This window comes from Aptenodytes patagonicus, chromosome Z, assembly GCF_965638725.1.
Source record: "Aptenodytes patagonicus chromosome Z, bAptPat1.pri.cur, whole genome shotgun sequence".
Lineage (NCBI taxonomy): Eukaryota > Metazoa > Chordata > Aves > Sphenisciformes > Spheniscidae > Aptenodytes > Aptenodytes patagonicus.
Window position 1 is genome coordinate 21243584 of NC_134982.1, and position 15288 is coordinate 21258871.

General features: G+C 44.9%; 1 protein-coding gene across 1 annotated transcript; it reads left to right on the forward strand.

The window, feature by feature from the left end:
• Nucleotides 1-1396: 1396 nt before the first annotated feature.
• On the forward strand, nt 1397-9752 carry SETD9 (SET domain containing 9). The gene is made up of 6 exons (XM_076362228.1): nt 1397-1508; nt 2321-2685; nt 4454-4577; nt 5794-5909; nt 7150-7255; nt 9368-9752. The coding sequence occupies exons 1-6, from the start codon at nt 1423-1425 to the stop codon at nt 9453-9455; spliced, it is 885 nt and encodes a 294-aa protein (XP_076218343.1). The 5' UTR covers nt 1397-1422; the 3' UTR covers nt 9456-9752.
• Nucleotides 9753-15288: the final 5536 nt, after the last annotated feature.

Here is a 15288-nt window from a genome sequence, read left to right on the forward strand (position 1 = left end):
TTGACCAGATTTTTTTTCTTGTTTATTTTACAGACAATTGATGATAGAATGTGGCACCAAAAGAGCTTATGCACCCACCCCACATGCACTCAAGTCATAAATGCTCAAGATTTGTTACATATCGCTTCTGTCTGGCTTGTTAGGTTTGCAGGAAATGCTACAGACTGCTTCACACCAATAAGCAGGCTGCACCTTTCAAGCTGCAGTCGCTTATGATGCAACGAAGCACAACTCGCGTCTCCTTGTCACCAGGGCCAAATACTAGTTAAAAGTGTGGACAGAAATGTAACAGGTTTCAGCTCTGGGCTATTGATCCACTCCTTCTATGACGTGGATCATCTGAGGCACTAAGTCTTCAGTGTCACTAGAGGCAGGCCCAGGATAATTTTGGAAAGGTGATCTGATAGTGCTGGGATTGCTCCTGGATGCAGAATTGTCAAGGAGGTGGGGTTCAACTGCTGCTTCTAGATAATTTTTAAATCTCCTTTTGGTATCAGATCCTGCCTTTTTGCATTGTTTAATAAAACAGAAGGGCCATGCAACATTATTTAGATAGAGGGGTGTGTGTATTTACATATGTAAGTATGCACCCATGGGACATGAGTTTTCCAGAGCCTGCAGCTTTCCCTTTTTTGGTGCAAATGTACCATGCCTTTATACTACCTACGGTTAACCAGCTCTTCCTATGCTGTCAGCCGTTGAAGAACAGGGACTCCCAGCTCCACTTGAGTCCAACTTCATAGATGAACAGCTCACTGTTTGCATTAAAAAATTTCTCGTCGCTTGTGAGCTGCCTCCTCTCCTTGGCTGTGTGAAGGCTGCTCCCGGCCCAGCTGTAGGTCGTGCGGGACAGGCCCATCCATCCGTATTTCCCTGGGGCTCTTTCCCCAGGAAGTGACGAGGTGGCGCCTCAGACGCCCGGTGAGCCTGAGGAAGCCCCATCAGGTCAGTCAGTTCTGACGGCTGACTTGTACTTTTTTTACTTTATTTATAGGTTTTTTTCATTACCTCTGTCAATTGTAATTTTAAAAATTAACTTTTTAAAAATTAAGAAAAAAATTAGTGTTGGAAGATCTGGATTGCAGTTGTGCCGTCACGTGTGTTAAGGGCACAGCAGTGTTACACGGAGTTGTGTCTTGTTACTTAACAACGTCCGTCGCTGTCGCTGCGCGGCGGCGCCCGATCTGACGGGCGGGGCGTCGCTCGCCACCACACACCGCGGGCGCCGAGCGCCGGCCCGGCCGCGGCTTTCGGCCGGCGCCCCGCCGCCTGCTCGCCGCCCACCGGCCAATGGCAGCTCCCGACGCAAATAGGGCCGCGCGTCCGGAGCGGGGATTGGCTGGACCCGTTGCGCGGGCGCGGCTCGGGGGAGGGCGGTGCCCAGGGCGGTCGTGAGGGAGCGGGCGCGGCTCGCCCGCCGCCATGCTGCGGGCGCTGCGGCGGCGGTGGGACGTCTACAAGTACCGCTTCGTGCCCTGGCTGGCCCTCAACCTCCGCCGCAAGCGCAGGTGAGGCGGAGGGGCAGATCCTAGGTGCCACCGGGCAGCGGCGAGGCCGTCTGGGGGGAGGCCCGCCCCGCCGCCCTTTCTGCCCTCCGGCGGGGTGAGGTGGCGGCAGCCGGTGCCGCCTGGTGGCGTTCCCGCAGGGTTTTTCGGCCTCGAGTAGCTGCTGGAGCTGGGTGAGCGCTCCGCTCTGGGGCGAGGAGCTCCCGTGGCCGAGACCCCGCTCCCCCCTTCTCGGGAGCGATCGGGGGTGCCGCAGGAGCTAACTCGGGTTTTTCACTGGGAGGTGGCTGCTTTGCGAAAGTGGTTCAGCCTTGTGTGCCACTTCGCTGGCCTAAAACTCTGATACTTGGATACGTCAAAGCGGTATGTAACGTTAAAACTAGATAGATAAGTTTTTCTTTTTTTCGGTAAGATGTGTTTGCCCTCTTTTTAAAGGTAAAAATAGTGCTTGAATTCAAATGACTACGACATTGTTATAAGTAACATAAATTAAAATCCTCCTAGTTGGCATAATAGTTGTCCTCGCCTCATTTACAGTGTAATGAACTATATATATATTTTTTTTACATAGTTTGATAATCACATATATTTGATTTTTGGTATGTTTGTCACTAAGAGCTCAGTGGGGTTTAACCTACTTGCCTTGCTGTAAATACACAGATGATGGTTTTATAGTAGGATAGGTATGAAAGAATATTCCTTAGAGTTTGGGTTTGCTTGAAACAACAGTGCATATAAGTTGCTGCTGTAAAATGGCTCATCTGTATTTTATTTAGGAAAAATGTAATCTTAAAATATTTTTTTTTTCTTTACAGGACCCTTCGATACGTTCCAGAAAGCTCCCAAGACAAAATTATCTCTGATGAAGATGTCTTTGAAACACTACTGCAAATATTTAAAGCTCTGTTCATAAATGACTTCAGTAGACAAGCACATATTTTGGCCTTATTTCCAGAAATCAAATGTAAATATCTGGAATTACTGACTGTTGAGCAGAAGCGATCAAAAGTAAATTCTTGTGACCATCAGAGTCAACATGTGTTTAGTCCAGAGGAAGTTCTGTTTAATACACTAGGGTTCAGTATTACTCGAGACCGAAGTTCCCTGGTGTCTGCTGGAACTGGAGTCTTTGTTACCAAAGGTTTTGTACCGAAGGGGATGGTTGTATCTATGTATCCTGGTAATGGAATGTTCTTTTTTCTCATTAAGTTAGATGTGATTTCTAACCATCTAATTATAGAATGCCAAAGTTCTACACTAATTTTTATTTTACGAGGTTTATTTCTGTCTTTCCTTAACAAAATCACAAGTTACGGTGAATGAGAATATTTCTGTGTAAACTGACTAGAGTTCTTTTGGAAAGAAGCAAAGCTATATTGGGGGGGGGTAATTTTGTTTATTAAAAAAACTTTCAGTACTCAAAGTCTGATTTTTCAGCTGCTAGAAAAGTTTTTCCAGATTCTTTAAACACAAATGCATGGGAGCAATTTCACGTAGATGAACAATACAGTTTAATTCTTTGGGGTTTCTGTTTTGGATAAGGATCTGAAACATGAGGTTTTGAGGTCTCTGCACAAATCAGCAGATAAGACTCTGAACATTTCCAAAGCACAAAAATACAAATTAGAGAATGAAGATAAAACCTTTATTTAGCAGAACTCTCTTCCATAAAGCATGTTTGGAAAATCAGCACTTCTCTGTTCCTCCTCCTCATTTCTTGGAACTCTATTTGCTTACATTTCTTAAAAAGATTTGTAATTCTGTCAGTATGGCCAAGCTAGGACAGCTCTCCTGAAATGCTCTGGATTTGTTTCTGTTTCATCTGTCAACAGAATCATCCCCTGCATGCAGTCTCTAGCTTGTGCCAGCATTGCAGGATCGGGACTAGTCCAAGCATGGGGCAGTGGAGCATGTTTTGCCATGCCAAAGCAGGAGTGTGGCCATTACCATTGACTGGTAAACTGACTAACTGTCAAACAACAATCACAGGGAATGAGCCTGCCACCTTGCAGCTCGCTTCAAATTCCAGGCACACACTAAATGTGAGTGTAGGCTCATTGAGAGTCTCCTCTAGCAGCTCATCTAGCAAAACAAGAGGATGAGCTGTTGAAATGCCTGCCTTTTTCAGGGGTATGAAGGAACCTGGAGGGCTGCTGGCTGGGGAAGGGACCCTGTGGAAAGAGCAGGTCAGTGCTCTCCTGCCTGTTGTTTGGCAGTGAGTGCAGCCTGCCAGTGGGGCCTTGGCCTGGCTCCTCGTGAGATTGCAATGAAGGATTTCTGCAGAGGGTTGCTGAAGTCGTAGTGGGTGTGAGGAACGCAGGACTGCAATGTCATGAAAAATTGCAAGCCAGTGCACTGTGACTTTTCTGTGCTGGGAATCCAGGGCAGGTTAAATCCTGTCCACGGATTTGGGAAACGGTCTGCTGAAATGATTTGTCTGATCCTGGTTTGGCATTTTCCCTCTCCTGTACCAAACAAAATCTCTGATCAGGGTGGTGGAGGGAGGTGTTTCAGGTTCTTTGCTGTCTGTGTGTGTGCTTTTCAGAGAGTCTTGACACAGTAGTAACAAAACAGCTTAATATCTTCAGCTGTGCTTTCCTGAACGAACATCACGAGACGTTTTCCTCTCTGAAGCAGGCCAGTTGGCTGTGATGCTTTATCTACCTCTCACATGGATACTGGACACAGGCCTTCTCTTTAATGATTTCCTTCAATGGCTTCTCTCTTTGGAATATCTCGGCTCATGTAGATTTTTTTTGCATCCCACATAGATGTGTCTAATAGCTTGTAGGTTTACAAGTGTTAATGTCATTAACTGAGAGAGGAGTTCTCTCCTACCCCCTCTGTCTCCTTTGAGTTTCTGTGTGGAGGGGACTGGATGATACCATAAGCCCATTCTGACAGTTAACTTATTTTCTTCTGAAATAATCATCTCTGTCTTGCAACAGGTACAGTATACAGAAAGCATGAACCCATCTTTTTCCAGTCCCTTGGCAATCCCTTTATTTTTAGGTGCATAGATGGCGTCCTTATTGATGGGAACGATAAAGGACTGTCAAGATCTGTGTACAGGTAAGCAGTCAAAAGAAATAGGGGATTGACACTCAACTGATTTAAAACAGCGGTACTAACAGTCTCAGTTCCCTGTTGTCTTACCCTAAATTGAGTTACATTTGAATATCATCCACCTATGTGTATCTCGTAATGCAAACAACACAAGGGTAAGAGCTGCTGGATGTGATCTGTTATGTACTTGTTGTGTCTTCATCTGTAACGCCAATGAGATGTGTTTTGATGTACAGAGACTGTTTCCTGTAAAGAAAGTAGTTTTAATAGGAGCAGGTTGTAGCAGAAAATATTTTAAAATGCTTCTGAGCTGTTACCAAATCTGTTTAGTGGATTAAAAAAAAAAAAAAGCCTTTATATGGACTTGCTAATGCCAAAAGGGTGAATCTGGTAACGCCAGCTCTGGTCTACAGATGAGCACTTAAGAAGGGAGCAGTAACTCTTATTATTGCTGCTGCTGTTACTGTTATTATCTCAAGTTGGAAGGGACTCATAAGAATCATCGAGTCCAACTCCCTGCTCCTCTCAGGACTACCTAAAAATAAACCACATGACCAAGAGCGTCGTCCAGATGCTCCTTGAACTCTGACAGGCTTGGTGCCATAACCGCTTCCCTGGGGAGCCTGTTCCAGTGACCGACCACCCTCTCGGTGAAGAACCTTTTCCTAAAAATGCAATCTGAACTGCCCCTGACACAGCTAGCCTGGCCTGTTTTAGTTTACCTTAAAATATAATTTGCAGCAATTTGTGTTTAAATATGACATGAAAAAATAAAATTAGTAACAAGCAAAATGATCTAAAATAATACCTAATTTGAATACTAGTACCTACTAGTACCAGATTTTAATTCTGGGAATGAGTTTGAAGTTGATATTGTAATGAGCCTTCACATCTTCAGGGGTGAACAAGATGTGTTGACACTTCTGTAATGGTAACGTTTGATCTTGATTTCTGGAATTGCATGTGGTGGTTTTGTGCGGGTTCTTCCACCAGGGTCTGAAACACACCACACGCTAGTGGGAGGTTTAAATGTACTTTTTAAAGTATCATCGAGGTGTTGGTCCGTGCACACACACCTTCACCCCAGTGTTGTCCTGTCTCCCAGGTGGGTTGGACAGCTGTAACTTTACCCAGTGACTGTGGCCATTTCTACAGGAGGAAGTACAGGTAACCTGTTAAGTGCAGGAGCAGTGATTCACATTAACGCTGTCGGTCATTTCAGGTCTTGCAGCAGGAGAGATCAACTTGGCCCATTTCAAATGAGCGATGAGAGCTGGCTTACAGCTGCCCTGCAAAACCCACTGGCGGTGGGACAGTATGTCAACAACTGCTCACATGGTAAGTTGCCAGGTAAACTTTCCAGGCTTAAATTTGTCTTTATGGATATAAATTATTTTGGAGGTGACACAGAGAACCAGATACCGATCTTGGGGCACAATAGTGCTGTTTAAAACAAGGTAAGCGCTTAGAGGATAAAGAGTTTCTGAGGCTTTTTGTGACAGCTGGGTGTTGGAATCCCCGGCGCAGCGACGCTTCAAATACACTTGTGCTTTTCTCACTGACTCCCCCCCAGTCCCCCAGTCTCCCTCCTAGTATGTAGAATGAAAGGCACACATCCCAAAATGTGAGATGGTGGGAAAGGGTAGGACCGCTGGGCTGAGGCAGTACACAGAGTTGCAGATAAAGTTCCCCAGTGTGGTTCAAGCAGGCTTCATGAGAAAACCATAGGCACAGTGAGTGACATGTACAGTAAGATTCTATCACTGCTCAGTTCGAACGATAATACTTTTTTTAGACTTCCTTATGTTTATGCGCAAAATATAGAAACTTGGTATGCTCTAGCTGTTGGACATGAAGAGAGGAACTATTTATTTATTCTGTCTTGCACAGTATGTGTTGGTCTTAAGGTTTGGTGGAATAAATAACTCATGGGAATGGTGGTGAGGTACAGAAAGTTGAATTGCTGCCATACCTAGCTTCTAAGTGGCTTTCGGAGCCTGCATTACACTAAAGAAACCCTGCCTCCAAGTAGCGTCCAGAAAGGTTGCTGGAGTAACGAACCAAGTATTGACTGGCACGGAGACAGAGGGCTGTCCCATGAAACTGTTTCTTCCAGGTCCAGTGTCCATGTAAAGAAAATTCCCTTCTTCCTGCTGGACAGATGGTGATTTTCTCCCTGGCTGTATTTATGACATATTTTGCCACCAGGAAAATTTTTTTTCAAGATTGTTTTTTAACTGTAAAAGCAAATGTTGTACATTAACAACATCTAGCAATGCTGGAAGCTACCCCTGGTGCTATGCAAGTTGTGCCCCTTCATTCATGTGTTGATAATCAGGTCATCCTGCTTAATGCAATAAGGATGAATTAAAGCTCCTGTAGTTGGTTGTGTATCTCCTGTGTAAATTCCAAATAGGACTTCAGAGGAAGCTGAGGTAGCTCCCAACAGAGGCATGGTTTTTGGGCTTGATGAAGCATCTGGTACTTTTGCAGCAGTACGTTTGATATTTATACACATCTCTAAATCCTATCTAAGATTTTCTCAGTATCATAGAGACTTTTTTTTTCTTATTTCTAGAAAAAGCAGCCAACGTGTGTTATCAGGAGTTTGATGTGCCGGGATATTTTCCAGTAGAACTGAAACAGTATCTTCCAAACATCGTCTACAGCCATGACATAGAGAGGTCAGCAGCGAATGAAGGAGCTTACAGATTTGTATGATACAAAGCATACTGTATGTGTAAAAAAGACAAACTTGGTTGCAGAACAATATTATTCCATATGAAGATGAGTTACCCAAAAGTGTGCACCTGTATGGAAGAGTTAGCTCTTTGAATACACTACTTCTAAGTGATTTACAAGACTATTTCTTTTTGTTCCTTTTTCCACATCTTTGCAAATGAGATCAGCATAGTTCTGAAGGCACAGTTTTACAAGCAGTGGTTACACTGTAGTGTGATTCTTCTGAATCCCATAAAGCACTAGTTACATTTTACTCGTATTACAGTACTGAGGTTTTTCAGTATGTATTTTAAATGTAGTTAGCAACGCTTAACCAATCAAAGCCCTTTTAAGGTAGTTGAGATTTAGGCTTCTTACTCTCCTGGTCTCCATGTGAGGAATGGAGAGGAATTCCTCTATGTGAGGAATAAGCAGATGAATTTGCAAGAAGAAACCTAAAATTAATTTGTATTGAGACAAGTGAAATACTATGCATTATAAAGGCATGTGACTTTTAGTTACACTACACAATTACAACATCCTCATTACGACCTGAAAATCCACCTCTTTTAGAAATTAAAACACTTAGAAACCTTTCTCAGATTTTTGTTTGGAAATGTGGGAAAAGTGACAATTAGATGAATATGTACAAGGAGCAATATGGACAACAAGGACAGACAATATGTCTGGAAATGAGTGTCCTGTACTGCGATATAGTCACGAATAACTTTTGAAGCTGTGACAAACTAAGTTGTAATGTTGGTCCTGAATTTAACACACCAAAGAAATTGCGCTTCTGGTCCCATTGCTACCTTCAGGAACCAAGTAATCCTCTTCATCTAGAGAATATATAAGGATTTTAGAGCAGATCATCTAGACTTTTAATGTAATTCTGGAGCTATTTTAAAACTCTGAAATTTGGTTGGAGAAAGTTATGGTGCATATTGGAAAGACGGCTTTTCTGGTTAAACTTAGACTTTGTTGAGGCAAGGTTAAAGATGCACTTGTAATCTGCAGGTAAATAAGTAAATGCTAATAAAAGAAGTGGTAAGACTGAACTTTCCAGAAGCCTGGATGCTGTATTTGAAGTGTGAATGTGCAGTGAGCAGAGCTAAACTATGGGACCGTTTCAGGAAGGGGGAATTTTGCTCTCTTCCTTGGAATCTGTCCAAGAAAATAGTCAGTCACCAGTTCTCCCAGCGTACAGGCACCAGACAAAAGATCCCATCTGCTTCTAGCTGTTTGTTTTGATACTGGTATTTGCAGTGCTGACAACATAGGTAATCTGGTTTCTAAATCTTTTTCTGTCTTGTAAAAGAGTTCTTGGTACTTGTTTACCTTTTTGTTATTGTTGTTTGATTTGTTTCAAAATGGCCTCAATTTGAAGACTAAATTTCTTAGTAATGGGGACTGTTTGGGTTGGTGCTGTTCTTCACTTTCACGTTCATCAGCGTCAGAAGAATGTGCTCTCCCTCCTAGAATAGATACTTGAGCTTTAGGGCATGGTCATTTACTTAAAGGAAGTTTAGGGGGGTGGGTTCCTAAATCTGTCTGTAAGAAAACTGTTTGCCAGCCACTGATTTCAGCTTGGGGTTTATGGAGAACTCACCCATCATCGTAGACTGCAGCAGGTCTCTGATGCAGTTCAGAGCTGTCTTTCTGGACGTTGTTCGGCTGAGAGCAGGTTTAGCCAACCTAGCACCTGTGGGTGGGCCTGTCTAGAGGAAGGATTTCTGCTCCGTGAACTTTGCTGTAGCTTCTCCTCCTGTCTGTGTGTCTTTTTCTCTGTCTTGACTAATTCTTTTCATTTCTGAATAATTGTGTGAGTGGAAACATTATATGCATACCCACACAGGCTGTGCTGTTTTTGGTAATTATATTGGTTTTACTTATATTTGCTATCTGTATTTCAGTGTTGTTTTTCCAGGCTCCTTGGCCTGCATTATGCGTATTGCTCCCAAAAGTGATCTAGACAGGAGCCATTGTTTTAGCTCCTTGCCGTGAAGAATTAAAAAAAAAAACAAAGGCAAGTATAATTGTTCACTTCCGCATGTTTTGCTTTTCCTTTTTTTCAGCCACCCAAGGTGTGTAGTGCTTGTCACTCTCAGAGACATCAAGCAAGGAGAAGAACTTTTTTCTAATTACTACACTGTTGTCAGCTGAATTAGTAGATTCAAGACTGAAGAAATCTATGTAATTAAAATACTCACTCTGTGTGTACTTCAAGCTTCATGAGCATTTTAACATAACGGAGGGCTGTAGCTTTACCATTTAGAAAGCAAGCGGCAGGCTTGTATTTCCCTGAAGATACTCCACATGTGATGCAGAGGTGAAGGTTTAACCATTTACATCATTAGGTTGTCAGCTGTCTACTGTTGTTGATATTATTGCTTATTGGCGTTCAGCTGTCCATACAATAGCTCATAAAATAAAAACCTAAGTTCTGGACATGTCATTTAATCTTCTGGTTTGCACAGTTGTCTGAATATTTTGCCATTTCACTTCTCGTGCTTACAATGGACACAATGTGTAAAAATTACTTCCCTCTCGTGAACTCTTCCTTGGGTAATCCTCATAGTTCACAGCAATTACTAGTTCTTGTTCTGGTTTTCTTGGAGTTGGTCCCTTTGGTATCTGCTCCCGTTTAGAAAGTATTTCAGTGTAGCCACTTGTCCAGGTCTTTTACGAAGCCAGTTTTGGAGCAGTGCTAACAGGCACTTCGGATGTGCCTGCATGGTGCGCTGTCACCAAGAGGCCAAGTTGACCCACTGGCTTTAGCTATGCCTGTCCTGGGGCGGGAGGAAAGATGATACGTATCTTGACGCCCTGTCCAATCCTACTTTCAGTGGTTCAGTGAAAGTTTCCTGGCATGTGGCAACTTTCATAGCTTTTATTCTCAAAGAGAGAGAACTTCATGTTGCAGTGTAGCTGGAGGAAATAATGCCAACCAAGGGTGGTGTGTATTTTTTTTAACGAGTTACTGGCATAAACAGAGCCAGCCATTCCCGCGTTAATTTTTGCTGCTGTCTGCAAAGTGCCTCCAGAAAGTAAACAAGAGACAGCTTGTCAGTCTTTTGGTCTGGCTAAACAGCTTGGGAAAGAAAAATCATCCCAGTATTTACTGCAGAAGTCCAAGCAAGCCTCCCAATGCATTTGTGGTTGGCATAAGCTCATGAGAATGGGGGAGCCGGGAAACCGTGTGCTCTAACGAATCTGGTAGTGGTTGGGGCAGCCAGGGTGCCCTGCTTAGCTGCGGAAGCATCCAGTCTCCTTTTCAGAATGCAAAGCTTTTCGGTGTCTGTGTTACCTGGTCTCCTTCCAAGCCTGAACCTTGTCTTTCATATTCATCTGGAAGTCCTTCTCAGCCAGAGAAGGCTGGCTTTTTCAGGAGGATTTAAATAGCAGAGCTATGAGATAGTGGCATGTGGCTCAGCACGGGTTGTACACGTTTTACGAAGATGCGGGGGACAACTTCTAGTGACAGTCCTTCTGTCTTGACTGCGTGGTAACAGATCAGAGCAGGCGGTGATCTCCAGTCTACTGAAGAGGACGCTCATCCTCCTCACTCTGAGGATCCCTTCTCTCCTGAGCTGGGCCTTCTCCCCAGCGCTCTGGGAGGAGGTTATTGGGCATCTCTTGATCTCTGAAGAGGAGGCTGGTTGTCGGGGCGCCTGCAGTGTTGCTTAGCGCAGCAGGTCAGGGTTTATGGGTAGGTGGGGAATACTAGTCTCAGCATGCCAGAAAAGGCAGGTGCTGTTCATGTTCTCCAGGCAGGGATGCTGTCATGCGAGGGTGATTACAGCATAGATTACTTCAGCTGTCTTATTATACACTTGTTAATACTTTTTAAATTGCCAGATTTGAAAGTATACTTCTGTCTGACAGCTGTGAAACTTAGGTTTACGACTCATTTATTGAGAAAGGTTTGCTTTACTGCACTTGCTGCCTCCTGGATGTGAATGTTGCACAGTAGTGGAGGACTGCAGTGCTGAAGTGCAGGCTCCCTATCACTAACAGGGTACGTGGGACTGGCTTCTTGCTGAAATAGTGAAACCCGACAGCCTGCTTCAGGGACTGCTCATACATGAGGGAAAGCAAGACCTGGCCTGCAACTGGCAGCAGCAATTGACTTCTGTCTGCTGGTGGCTACAGAAAGCCAAAACGTGGCAGGAGGAGGAGGAGGAGGTGCAGTCAGGTGGTACTTCTGAGCCAGAAGCAGCACAACATGGGGACTGAGTAGAAGAAAAGAAAACGGGAGAGCAGAAATAATGGTCCAGTAAAGTGCTACAGCCTGTGAAAGGGCTTCAGGTATATCAGACTTCCTTGTCTTTAGCCTCCTGTCTCTTCATGGAAGGTGAAAGTCATTCTAATTCGCTGTGTGCCCGTTCATTACCACCAAACTGACACTGCCAGTGCCTGAGAGGAGGATGCATTCTGACGTTATTTCAGAGGTAATGTGCAACCTGATAATAACCCAGTAAAATTCTCTATGCAAGCTATTTATGGTTTGTTAATAATCATTCATTACAGTAAGTACAACCTCTCTCTTGAAAGATGATTTGCCTAGGTGATTTTGATTGGAATTCCCTAAAAATAGGGACTTACTTGGCTAACTCTGTTTTTATATGCCTGTACACTTAGTGGTAGAAGAAGGAAAGGAAAATCAAACTAAAATTTAAGGTAGTTTCAATTACTGACAGGCCAGATCCGCTAAGTCCTTCTCCTAGATGCGGACCCATAGTCTGCACGTGTTAAAGTACTGTACTAATCAGGAGAGAATTTGTATGTTTAAATCTGTTGCCAGCTGTGATGCGCTGGCGGGGATCTTCAGTGAGGATCACCAACTGTCTTGGGCCTGGCTGGGATGGAGCCAGCTTTCCCCGCAGCAGCCGTCACAGTGCTGTGCTTTGTGGTAGCTAGAAGGGTGCTGGTGCGATTCGGCTACCGCTGAGCAGCGCTCCTACAGCGTCAAGGCTGACTCACCAACCCCCTTACCCCCAAAGGCCAGCAGGCTGGGAACAGGAAAGAGTTTGGGAGGGGACGTACCCAGAACAGCTGTCCCAAGCTGACCAAAGGGATATTCCATACCATATGACGTCATGCTCAGCAATAAAAGCTAAGAGGAAGGAGGAGGGGAGGGGGCATTCGTTATTAAGGCGCTTGTCTTCTGGACTAGCCACTATGCATACCGAGGCCCTGCTTCCCAGGCAGTGGCTGGACAGATGGGAAGATGAGATGGGAAGTGGAGAATAAATATTTTTGTTTTCCTTTGCTTCTGCACAGCCTTTGATTTTCCTTTATTAAACTGCCTTTATCTCGACCCACGAGTTCTTTTTCATCTTAATTTCTCCCCCCCCCCCCCCGTCCAGCTGAGGAGGGGAGTGATAGAGTGGCTTGGTGGGCACCTGGTGTCCAGCCAGGGTCAAGCCGCCACCACAACAACACAAGAGCAAAACCAGGAGAGCATGGGGCAAATGGAAAGGTTCACCACTGCACAGAGAGTTTTAGGCTTATTTTTCCTGTATTTGTCTGAACTCCTTACCCCTGTGGTAAATGTCCTGGTAGTCCTGGTGCTGCCAGCGGGGGAGTCCCCTGATTGCAGGCACCGGAGCACAGCTTGCCAACTTGTGGGGGGTTGAACAGCCGAGAAGCTTAGCAGGTTCAGCAGGAGCAGGAGTATGGAGCCCTTGACACTACAGTATTGATTCGGAAACACTAAGGGCCAGCTGCTGCTGTTTAGATGGTGAAATCAGATTTTGGAATAAATGAGATTGCATCAAGAGACACCCAGCTGGTCTCACCAGGCTCTTCTGAAGAGCTCTGCAAGGCTCTGACTTTTGACTTCTTGGCTCAAAAGGCAAAGCTGGTGGTAACAGTTGACTGTAATTCTCCGGGAGGTTAAGTTGTTAACTGGAAACCCTGTTGATTTGGCATTGCAGGAGAACAGAGGTGCTTGAAAGAACAAGAGCTAACAAACTTTGCAGGGGTGCTGCAGACTCCCAGAAAGAATAAAGAGATGGCCCACAGCAGGAGAGGGATGTATCTGCTGGGGGAAGGAGCTGCAAGGGGTCAGCAGAAGAATCGGAAACTCACTTTAAAAAAGCAATTCTTAATCAAGCTACTGAAGTACTCAGTACTGAATCAAGATTCTGAAGTATCACCAGTGTGATTTAGAGAGGGGGGCATGAAGTAGCCTGTGTCAGCTTTCCCGGTTAGCACGCCTGTGTTTGAAATGCCTGTCCACATGGGGAGCACACCCTGAAGGGCTGGGCTGGGGGGCGGTTGGTGGCAGCTCAGAGCCCCCTCAGGGCTTCGTTCTCAGACCTGTTTTATCCGTCACCACGGTGTGTGGCCATGGAGAGTGTGATCAAGGCAAACCACATCTCCCTGCTGTGGTGCTTCTGATTTGGAAGGAATGAGGTTGTCAGGCACTGAAAAAAATATACTCTTAAACTACTGAAGGGTATGTATGTATGCATATATTTTAATATATATGTGTGTGTGTATATATTCATACATATACACAGGTATGTTTCTATACAGGTATACGTGTATCTAAGTGGGACTGGTATAGGGGCCGCGGTTCCCCAGGCAGCTCCCATGGCACTCTGGTAGGAGGAGAGGGGGAAGGGTGTGAGTGTGCGTAAATGCTGCTGCTCATCCCTCCCTCCTTCCCTTGCTCTCAAAGCCACCATTCCTTCCTGGCCACTGCTCGTCAGACCCTACTGTGAGCTGATCTGACTTGCTAAACATGGTGACACCACCACCACAAACCCCAGGCTTTCTTGCTTGTTTTGCTTTCTGCTATTGCAGCGAGCCGAAACAGCTCATAGAGGGGCCAGAGCGAGTGAGCCAGCAGGAAGCCTATAGGTAGTGGCTGCAAGTTGCTAATTTATTTGACTCGCTGGATCTTATGAACCCATGCTTTAAGACACTTTGATTTTGTGTGTAAAGGTGATGCTGTGCTTACCCGACAGCTCCTCGTTGCCTGCCGGGCTGCTCTGCTCCCTGGCTGCGTTCTCCTTCCCCATGCTAGTTCCGGAGCTCACCTGGCGACACAGAAAACCGAGTCAGTAGCTGCAGCAAAAGGGAGCGATGCTCTTCTGCCAAGGTCATGAACTGCGTCAAAGCTGTTTGCACAGCAGGCAGACGCGCGCCAGCGCTAAGGCAAAGGAGCAGGTGGGGGTAAGCAGCCACACTGCAGGGCAGGGGGAGGCCCACGACTTCAGCATAGCGGGAAGGCAGCAGGAAAGCATCTGCAGAGGCATCCTGGCCTCCTCCCGTATCGGAGGGCCAAGATTTGCTGGGAGCTCTAAATTACTTTTCCCTAAAGAGAGGGAAGAGAAATCCAAGAACTAGTAAAAAGTGTTTTAGCAAACTGATTGCTGGGGTTTATGCTTCTAGTCTTTGCTGCCTTGCATTTTGTGGACAAAACAAGGACTCAGGCACCGAACACCCAAGCACCATAAGGAATTCAGGGGCTGCTTATCTTTTTAGTGGCAGAAGTGGATGTGTCCTGAGATTACTTTAATGGAAATGGAAGTAGTTTAACTAACTACTGAGTTGGGGGGGGAGGTTTACATTATAGATACATATACTAATTAAAACAATTTTTGAGACTCCAGCATCGCAAGGCTAACAGTTACATCAAAACAAGAAAGGACTAGATAGGGTCGGTCATTACGATTTGTTCTAACAACGTTGATCTTCATGCTGAACAACTAGAAAAAGGGAGGTGCAGCCCGTCACCGAAGAGTTTTGGGTAGGTATTTTGTCTTGCACCTTGTAGCAACCGTTGTTACAAAGACACTTACCTAGCATTTCTTTATCAGGGGAAGCAAAACTCATTACATTTCTTGGCAAATTACAACTTTTGCTGTTCAGAATTGTATCAACTTGCACTCCTATCTAATTAAAAAATAAATAATCATTTCTTTACCCAAAGCTTTATTGTGGCAACCACTGCAAAAACAAGCACGCTGGGCCGAGGAAAGCA